Consider the following 10637-nt stretch of genomic DNA (forward strand, 5'->3'; position numbering starts at 1 on the left):
AGTTGGGAAACTGAGGTCAAAGAAGAAAAGAGATTCACATAGGAGTGAGAGATAGGCAGGGTTTCCCTATTACCCTATTAAAATACCTCCCTCCCCAGGTCTCATGCAAAGTGGGGGCCTCAAAGGTTACCCTACTACTGCTTCCAGCCAAGCTGAGACTAAGAGAAACCCAGGGACTGGAGCAGGCCATTAAGGATTGGATATAGGGTTCCTGGGGCTAGCTTGGAAACCCCAATCCAATCCAAGGGGTCTAGTGGTAGTTCTTGGCTGGGCAGTGTGCCTGGCAGAAACCACGCAAAGCAATTTACTCCCCAGCTGGTAGGCAAAATAAGGGTGCTGTGTGGAGGGGTCGGGAGCCATCCATCTGGTCTCCAGGGATCTCCCTTCCTGCCCACGAGACTGGGTAGTGATGTCCAGTTTAGAGCTCCAACCAAATGACCTAACCAGCCAGGGCGAGAGCCTTTATTAAATGATTCTTGGCACCAGGCTTCACATAAAGGGTTATGACTAACCTCATTCTGCTTCGTTCTCCCAATAATCCAAGAGGAATCTATTCGTTATACCCCACTTCGCCGATAAGGAGACTGAGGTCAAAGAGGCAAGATGGCCCCAAGGTCACACAGGTAGGCGGTGGGGAGCCAACATTTTAACTCAAGTCTCCACTGTGTCATTCTAGTTCCAAAGCCCTCAAGCATTGCACTGCACCAGGCAGGGACTGCATATTGCTGGGAACCAAAAACACTAAGTGGGTTCTCATCTAGCTCTGCCAGGCATCTGCTGCATGACCGTGGGCAAGTCATTGCCGCTTCTCTGTCAGTAGAAAGAATGCAATTTTCGAAGCAAAAGAGAATTTCTGCATGGAGTGATTCCGATAGACTGGTGTAGGCACTTCTGTGGCACAGGTGCTCATGACACCTCTGACTTCAATCTGCCAGTGCCCAACCATCAGCATGGGTGCTCCTGGCTGGGGTAATTGCTTCCTGTCCTGTGCCTGGGAACTTCATATCCTGTACCTGGGAAATATCCTAGTCGAGCAGAGTCCTGGAGAACAGGAGAGCAACAGCAGCAGTGAGCTGAGGCAGAAAACGCATGTCTGCAGAAGCTTTAGGACCCCAAAGTGGGATGTCCCAAAAAGCACTTCTCCCCAACCCCAGTACCTCCAGGCTGGCCTGCCTGCCGCTGCTGCCAAGAGATGCAACTTGGGTGGTGGCAGACACAGACCGAAGCACCTGGCAAGGTCATCTGTTATTTCAAACCCCAGCTGGTAGTCCCCTCTCTTTCCTCCATCCCAGACAACTGCATTCAGCTCATAGAGTAGTCAATTTTGTTCAGAATGGTGTTGGCTTACCCGTTTTTTCTTACGATTTATTATTTAGTTTCTGTAGTCTGTGCTCCACCCTGAGGCCTAAGGATCCTTTACACATTTTTTGTGCATACACAACTCTAGATTCCTGGTGCTTTCATTCTCTAGAGCAGGGATGGGGAACCATTTTTTCTGCCAAGGACCATTTGGATATTTATAACATCATTCCCAGGCCATACAAAATTATCAACTTAAACATTAGCCTGCTTAAAAAAAGTAGCCTGCTATATTTAATTAGTCAAACATTTAATTAACTCACCACTAATGCCTTGGCAGGGTCAGATCAATTGATTTTGCGGTCCTTATACAGCCCACGGGCCGGACGGTCCCCGCTCCTGCTTTAGAGCCAGGCTGCTGGAAACTACTTTGCCTGCTGCTAGCACTGAGGGTGGGAAGGCCTCTGAACCAATGGTTGGCAGGTAAGGGGATATAAAAAATTCTAACACCTCTGCCCTGGCTGGTGTTTCTCCATGGTTAGAGCGTTGGGCCTGCACAACTGAAGGGTTGTGGGTTTGATTCCCAAATCAAAGGCACGGGCTTGGGTTGCAGGTTCGATCCCCAGCCCCTGACATTCCTGGTCAGGGCACATACAGGGAGGCAGTTGATAGATATGCCTCTCACCTCTCTCTCGCTCTCTTTCTCTCTCCCTCCCTCCCTCCCTCCCTCCCTCCCCCTTCCACTTTCTCTAAAAAAAAAAATCAATGGTTTTGCTCAATGGGTAGAGTGTCAGCCCACAGACTAAAGGGTCCCAGGTTCAATTCTCATCAAGGGCATGTACCTTGATTGCAGGCTCGATCCCCAGCCTTGGTTGGGGCACATGCAGGAGGCAACCAATCAATGTGTCTCTCTCACATCGATGTTTCTCTCTCTCCCCCTCCCTTCCACTCTCTCTAAAAGTCAATGGAAAAATATCCTTGGGTGAGGATTAACAATAACAAAACCAATGAAACAAATATTCTTGGGTGAGGATTAATAACAACAACAAAATTCTAACACATCTGAGGCATGGTATACACTATCCTAAAAGGTCCCCATGTAACCCTCCATGGTATGTACCCTTGCTTAGCTTCCTTCCTTCCTTTCCCTTTCTCTCTTCCCCAATCCCTTACTATATCTTCCTGGAAACACTTCCCCCTAAAAAATCACTTTCATGCAAATCCTTATCTCAGGGTCTGCTCCAGAAGGACCCAACCTAAAATAGTTGCCAACAAAATCTGCACAAAAATCCAGATTCCTGCTTCTCATGATAAATCTGTAGATCTAGCAACCCAAGGCCATTCTCACTTGGCAACAAGTGGCTAGAGCTAGACAGAAGACATTCTCCAGTTTTCCCCAGTGTACTACATTCCCTAATGCCTTCCAACTCGCCTGTTTCACCATTCACATTCCCTGTCTGGCCCCTATAGGATTATGAGTTTGAAACCTTTACAATATAGTGCAGTGGTTACCAGTGCATGCTCTGGAGTCTAGGTTCACTAGTTACTGATTCTGTAACCTTAATAAATCCCTTAATCTTTCTGTCTCTCAGTTTCCTCATTAAAACATGGTACCTGCGTGTACCTATATGGTACCCTCTATGGATGTTAAAGACTTAAATGGGATACTGCCTATAAAGTGATTTGCCCAGTATCTAGCACACGATATTCAAGAAATTACTAGTATTTGTCCCCCTGCAGCAGGTGTGTCTGCTATAATCTGACAGCCCACATCCAACTATCTTGAGATTACCTTCTGGCCCCTCAGTCCCCCCTGGGGGAAAACACCCTTCCCTCAAGAGATCTGAGTCTGAGAACTCACCTCTTCCCACTGGTGAATGTATCTAATGAGGCGGGAGAGACGCAGAAGGCGCAGGAGGCTGAGGATCTTGGTAAAGCGGACGATGCGCAGGGCCCGGGCTGTCTTGTAGACCTCTGAGTCGATGCGTGTCTCCACAATGAGGAAGATGTAGTCCACAGGGATGGAGGAGATGAAATCCACCACAAACCAGCTTTTGAGGTACTTCATCTTAATCCGCTGTGGGTCCAGGATGATCTCTGTGTTGTCTTCCACCACAATACCTGTGCGGAAGTTGAGGACCAAGTCGATGAGGAAGAATGTGTCTGACACCACATTGAAGACAATCCAGGGTGTGGTGTTCTCATCCTTGAAGAAGGTGATGCCCACAGGGATGATGATCAGGTTCCCCACCATCAGCAGCAACATGGTCAGGTCCCAGTAGAATCTGCCCAGAGACAAAGGGGTCAGTTGCCAGAAGGAGGAAGAGAATGAGTCACACACTGAGAGAGAAATTCTGAGGGAGAGCAAGTATAGGAGAGAAGTCTTGGGAGGTTCTACGGCACTGCGGGAGGTAGACTATGGGAGCCAGGGCAAGACGTGGACTCTGGCAGGGAAAGAGGCTCCTCTTTCACTAAAGATACCTTCTGACTGCCCCTCCAGGAGCTCCCTGACGACAGGCCTCCTACCTGCATCCCCTTCCCCCAGTAAGAGGCTGAAAAGCAAAGCAAACAACAGTATCAGAGCGAAGTGCAGGGCTGTTTTAGTGGTAGGAACAATTCACCCAGAACTACCCTGAGCTCAGGCCAGGCTGCTCCATCCTCCCTGAGGGGCAGTTGACGCTGAGACAGGCTAGCAGACAAACATGCCCCAGACCGTGACCAGAGAGCAGGGAAGGCCCAGGCTCCAGTCCCAGCTTTGTCACCGATGCTGTGTGACATCAGGCACATGCCCTCCCTGCTCTGGGCCTCAGTTTCCCCAATGTGCAGTGAGGGGTAGAGCCTCAACACTCAGTTCTAAAATTCTGATCTGGCTCTGGGAGCACCCTTTAACCTGTATCGTAGCATCAGAAAATGCCAGGCCATCAGATGTTTTCATTCTAACATGGGATTGGGGAGGATAGTTATATCTTCAAAAACAGGAAGTGTTAATGGGGCAATTTCAGATACCAATGAGTTACCACTCAATGCAATGGAGTGAGACCAGACGAGGCTTACTGGCATCATTTCTGATAAGCCCTCAAAGCAACTCTAAGTGCTTCCTGAGAGAGGGAGGCAAAGCCTCTGAGAGGTTAAGCAATGTGAGGAGGTAAGAGCCACTCTCAGGCCTCCCACCTGGCCCGGCAGGGGCCCCTCTGGAGTGTGCAGACAGCACAGACAGGCACTGACTGGGCAGCGGTCGCCAACCTTTCGGACCTCACGGACCACCAGTGATCCGCGGACCACCGGCTGGTGACCGCTGGTCTAGAAGGTATGACCAATCATCCTGGGACCCGGCCCAAGTACCAGCCACCCAGGACTGGCCTTAAGACAAAACACTTGCACTGCAGGGCTGTTTTCTTCTGTTACTAATTTAGGCAGTTACACAATAACAGATAAAGATATTAATCTTTATTAATTAATTAATAAAGAAATAAGAGCACATACCTCGATGTGGGGTTGGGGGAACGAGAAGAGGTACCAAAGAACTTATATACTTATATGCATAGCCCATGGACACAGGCAATAGGATAGGGTAGTGAAGACCTGGGAGCGGGGGGTGGCTAGCTCAGTGGATAGAGTGTCAGCCTGTGGACTGAAGGGTCCCAGGTTCAATTCCCGTCAAGGGTACATGCCCGGATTGCAGACTCAATCCCCAGTAGGGGGTGTGCAGGAGGCAGCTGATCAATGATTCTCTCTCATCATTGATCTTTTTATCTTTCCCTCTCCCTTCCTCTCTGGAATCAATGAAAATATATTTTAAAAAATTTAATCTTCTACTGCAAGGAAGCCAGGAGGATGTGAGAGACAAGCACGCAAGCTTTCCCCAAGTCTTCAGAGGATTCCACCACAACCCTGCATGAAGAGTTCTAGGTTTGAAAAAAAATTACTTCACAGCAAACTGTTTCCTTTACCAGATGCAAAACGGTGATATGAGTCAAGGAGAGGGCAAGGCCTGCTTCACAGAAGGTGGGCAGACAGCTGTCCTACATCTCACAGCTCAGGGAAGGGCAGCTTCCGGAGAGACCGCCTCTGACAGCTCCTTTGAAAGCCAAGCCCTTCAGGGTCTCAAGATAGGACCTCTAGTCAGAGACTCACTCGGCTAGTCCTTCTCATTCTAAGACTAATGGCAAGAGGTCAACTTCAGCTCCTTCTCTGCCCCAAAACCCACCAGCCTTTTTCTAGCCCGACCTGCCTATGCCATCTGGGAGAACCCAACCTAAGACCTGAGAGCCTACCCCAGCCATCACACCAGGACACAGAACACAGCACACCCTGCTAATGACTCAGGGGCCCTAGGAGAATGGTTTCAGTGTCTAAGTGGTGTTCTTAGCTGTATACACTCTCTACCCAGCCTCATGCACATCATCCAAAGACAGCTGCAGACACTTATTAAATGCTACACACATGTATCCCCATTTACACAGTGTGTAAACACTCCTGCATACACATGGCCATCACCCCTTTTCATTTAATCTCTTGGGAAAAACACAGCAAAACAAACAAAAAATACTGTGGCTCAGAGAAGCACTGAGGTTCCTGTGGTCCTCTGTACATAAAGCTAATAATACACCCAGGCTGGAAGAGTTTCTAAAATTAACAGAGCAGGCACAAGCGGCTGCAAATGCTGACTCGGTCAGGCCTGCCATTCCAGTGGGTTTCTACACTCTCCCAGCTCTAGTTCTCTCAATTACAGACCAAATTTGAGGCAGTAATCAACAAAAAATGTTTGCATTTAGTGGTCTTCATAAAATTAAATTAAATGACACAAAACACCCATTTCCTTGCATTCTGACTAATTGTCTCAATTGTGAGTTTCCAGATGCTAAGGGATATTTCTGGTGCCTGATCTGGGCTGGGGTGGAATACTGGAGCACTTCTCCCCACAAACCACTGTGCTGGAGCATCTCAGGGCTACGCAAAAGGCAGTGTAATGTGGTGGGGAAAAGAAGCACAGGCTCTCAGAGCCAGCTAACTTGGGTTTGATTTCTGGTTCCATCATTTACTAGCAAGTCACTTAATCTCTCAATGCCTTAGTTTCCTCATCTGCTGAATGGGTATAACAGTACCTTACTGGCAGAATCATTATAAAAATTAATGTTTGTAATATGCTCTGACCTGTGCATAAATATATTATTAAATGAGTAAATAAGTAATTCAAAAGTAAAAAAAATCAGAGAAAAGAGGTGAGGGAGGAGAAAGATTTAGTCTTCTAGGGAAAAGCCATAGCAAAGCATCTCCTGGGGGTAGGGGTGGAGGGTGACTCAAAGGTCCTATAAGAGTCAGCAGTGGATGCCACTGATTATAATATTCCCTTAACAATAAGACGACAGCACTTATTCACCTTGGTAGACAGATGCCCTGATCTCAGGGAGCTCATGGTCCAGTCAGAGGACAAGGCTTAGATAGAAAACCATGATGTAAGAAACCATCCCGGCAGCAGCCCAGGCATCTGAAAAGGTGGGCTCCTGGTGCCCAAGAAGGGTAAGGCCAGAAAGTGCTTCTGGAGAAGGTGCGAAGTGGGACTTTGGGAGCTGCCTTTGGCCTCACAGACGAACCTTCCTTACTCTTTGTTGGATGGTGGCACAGATTTCTGAAAGCAGAGCCTAGCCAGAGCAAAAATGATATTCAGAACCACAGACAGCTCCCAGCCTGTCTGCCAGCCCCACTGTGCTGGTCTAGCCAGGGGAAGTTTGGCAACAGCTTCCCCACTGGCATCCTCCGCTTCCTGGCACCTCTTTTTCTCCAATCCTAGTGACCAGAGGCATCTTAAGTGATGCCTTAATGTCCCTGGGGATTTCCAGTAGGGACTCCTTGGTGACTGGAAAGCCTATATTCCTGAAGATCCCCAAACACTTCACACTTATTGAGTGCTTTCTTTGGGCTTTCCATGCATTACTTCACTGAAACCTCACAACAGCATGAAGGTGGCTGCTTTATCTGTATTTTACAGATGATGACACTGAAGTTCAGAGAGAAGTAGTCATCTTCCCAGACAACACAACTAATGAGGAGCAGAGAGGTCTGTGGGACTCCAGAGTCTGACCTCTTGGGATTTTAGCAACCTCAGTGGGATTCAGGAAGGCAGACAAGCCTTTCTCACACCTTGGCATCATACTGGAGAGGTGGCCACCCTGCTGGCCCTGCCCCTGCTGTCCCTGCTCTAGAGACAATGGAGAAGAGAGAGTTGCAAAGAAGTTGCAAGAGGATCCATCCTCCTGATGCTGGAGCCTTATGAGGTACTTCCCAGGGTGGGCAAGGTAGCACACCTTTCTTTTTTACCTGAAGAAATTTTCCATTGATTTTTAGAGAGAGTGGAAGGGAGGGGAGAGACAGAGAGAAACTTTGATGTGAGAGAGACACATCAATTCGTTGCCTCCCACATGTGCCCAGCCTGCAACCAAGGTAAGTGCCCTTGACGGGAATCGAACCTGGGACCCTTCAGTCTGAAGGCTGACACTCTATCCACTGAGCCAAACTGTCTAGGGCAAGTAGCACACCTTTCAAGCACTAAAAGAATCTGTCATCAGCAATCAGTAAGGCCCAGTTGCAGTCTTAAAGCAGAGCCGCCCTAGCCAGAGCAAAAATGATATTCAGAACCACGGACAGCTCCCGGCCCGCCTGCCAGCCCCACTGTGCTGGTCTAGCCAGGGGAAGTTTGGCAAGAGCTTCCTCACTGGCATCCTCCGCAAAACTAAGGGAAGAGAAAACTAAGGTCCTGTAGAAAGGAAAACTAAGGTCCACAAAGGATGAACGATAATATTTTCAAAGCCTCGAGCCAGATGCCCATGCTCCCCTAGCACCACACTGCCCCTAAAACCATTCATGAATAAATCCCACACTCCAGGGAATGCATCCATGATGGTGGGTGTTGGACTCTGGCAGGGAAGCAGTGGACAACCACTCTCAAACATGCTGGAGTTGGCACACGTCTGAGAGGCCTTGATCTCTCCAAAGCCAGATGACCCTCTCCTATTGTAGTGTTCTCTAAGCTGGTAGGAAGTCTTGGCCAGAAAGAGGCCCTGTCCCAGGTTCAGTCCCAGGGTCCCAGGCCCATCTTCCCTCAAACCTGTACCTTACTTCCTACCTGGGCCAACAGGTCCACCCAGGCAAGCAGCTGGCCTCTCAGCAGGAGGACGTGGCCTATAGGCCAGCTTTGGAGGAACAGGTCCCATGTGCAGAAGGAAGGAGGGACCACAAAAAGCCAGATAGCTTTCTACACTGACACCTGGAGCATTTCATGGTTTGGTCTCAGAGGAAGGGCATGGCCTCAAGGCAGCTGAGGGAAGAGAAGATAAGAGGACCAAAGACCCTCTCCTTCCTGGAGGTTTCCCTGGATGGGATTAGAAGTGGAGGTCCCAGAACAGGATGAACTCTGTCAGCCTCCTCTTGTCCCCACATGCCCATGCTTGCCTTTGAGCACATATGCTCACACGCACACATGCATGCACATACACATGTCTACATAGCTGCACATATGCATATAGGGTGGCAGACAAGTAGGTTTATACAGAGTTTATTTTTATATTATTATTTATTAGTTTTAATTAATTGTATTAATTATTCTTATTTTCCAGGCAAACCACTGTAAACCTACTTGTGCCCCAATCTATACACACATGCACAAGCACACCCAGGATTACATTTTTGTTCATATGCACTCCTGTGAATTTTTGCCCTCATACACGCATCCATTGTCACACATGCATATTTTCTTGCACATCCATTTGCATTCATTTTGACACAAATGATATCCACTGGGAATCCTGTCAGCTGGGAGAAAATGTCTTTTGTCAGCTGAAGAGCTACCTCTTCTAAGACTCTCCAAACTCTCACCAAGTGAGCCTCTGCACAGCCTGAGATCTGGCTTTGGATCTTCTAGACTGCTGCAGGCTCCAGGGCCTGTGTCCCTGCAGTGCTGGCTGCAGGCCAGGGTCTCCATGCTTTCTCCCAGGTCAGTGGCACATGCAGGGTCCTTCTTTTACCCCCTTCCTCTATGCAAATGGTTCCCACTCAGACACCACTCCTAGCACCAGACCTGCATTCCCACCTGCCACCTGGAGGACCAAGTCCAAGGCTGAACTCAGCCTTCCCTCCCCAAAGCTGAATGGCAGAATATTTCAGTCACCTAGGCTCTAGATCTCAAATCATCCTCAGCTGCTTACTCTTTTCTCCCACCTACCTCTGAAAGCCCACCAAGCTGTGACCAAGTCCTGTCTGGCGTCTTCTATGAAGAGTACTGAACCTGTCCCCTATAGCTGCCCTATCCTAGATCAGTTCCTCACCACTCCTCACCCAGACCCTTTCCCTTGCCCACCTGGTTCCCGTCCCCATTTTCCTCCACCTCACATGCTCTCTGGGTTACCTTTCTAATCAGCAAGTGATATGATCATGTCACTCCTGCTTGAAATCTTTTGGTGGAATCTTAATAACTACAGAAAATAGTTTGAGCTCCTTGGTCTGGCATCCCCTGACCCCCTTCCCTCTTCTCCCTCCTGCTCCCTTCATAGTAGCCAGCTGGACACTTGATCCCTGGCCCTATCTCTATCCTGGTTCTTCCTGAGAACCATTCCATCCCTCTGGAGCCCCATCTTTTGAGGTCACTTCCCTCCTCCAAAGCCCAGATCAATTGCCTCCTCCTCCACAATTTGCCTAGCTGTGCTGTGTCTATGTTAGCAGTTGTCACACCCTGTCCCTTTCACCAGGTACCACCTAACTCTCCTTCCAGCCTCCCCAAAATCATAGAACCTAAGGATCCAGGAGCCTTTGTATCACAAAAAGAAATTGGAGCTGGGATATTTCTTCTCCATTTCTGATCTATCCCTTGCTTTTCCAGGCCCCACACAGGGAACTACCCAAGGTAATCATGGAGATGATGAGAATGAAGGAGGATAGTTCAACACTTGTTGGGCACTTATTATTTGCCATGCACTAATCTGAGTCCCTTACATGGATTATCTCATTTAATGCTCAAAAAACCTCTATGAGGTAGATACTATGATTATGCCTGCTTTACAGATGAGAAGACTAAGGCATAGGAAATTGAGACATTTTCTATATATGATGGATCAAGAACTCAAACCCAAACAGCCCGACTCCAGAGTCTCACCTCTAACCACTCTACAGAAATATAAATCGAACCAGAAGTATTTTCTCTCTCCCAAACGCTATGCTTCTTTCTACTCCTCTTCTTCCTCCCAAACCCATCTCCTGCACTATCGTCCATGGACTGCATCCTCAACTTCCTCATTCACTGACCCCTCTGCTTCTTCCCTTAAATGAATCTCAGTTATCACTCTCCC

The 10637-nt window shown here is 48.4% G+C and overlaps 1 protein-coding gene across 1 annotated transcript in view; it reads right to left on the minus strand.

Annotated features, from left to right (window-relative positions):
* Positions 1–10637, minus strand: part of HCN4 (hyperpolarization activated cyclic nucleotide gated potassium channel 4) — a 48115-nt gene that overhangs the window by 15661 nt on the left and 21817 nt on the right. The window contains exon 3 of the mRNA XM_023753170.1: positions 3161–3584. Coding sequence (XP_023608938.1) covers positions 3161–3584 — 424 coding nt within the window. The remainder of the gene's footprint in view (positions 1–3160; positions 3585–10637) is intronic.

The sequence above is a fragment of the Myotis lucifugus genome, unplaced genomic scaffold (genome assembly GCF_000147115.1).
Source record: "Myotis lucifugus unplaced genomic scaffold, Myoluc2.0 scaffold_41, whole genome shotgun sequence".
In the NCBI taxonomy this organism is placed as follows: Eukaryota; Metazoa; Chordata; class Mammalia; order Chiroptera; family Vespertilionidae; genus Myotis; species Myotis lucifugus.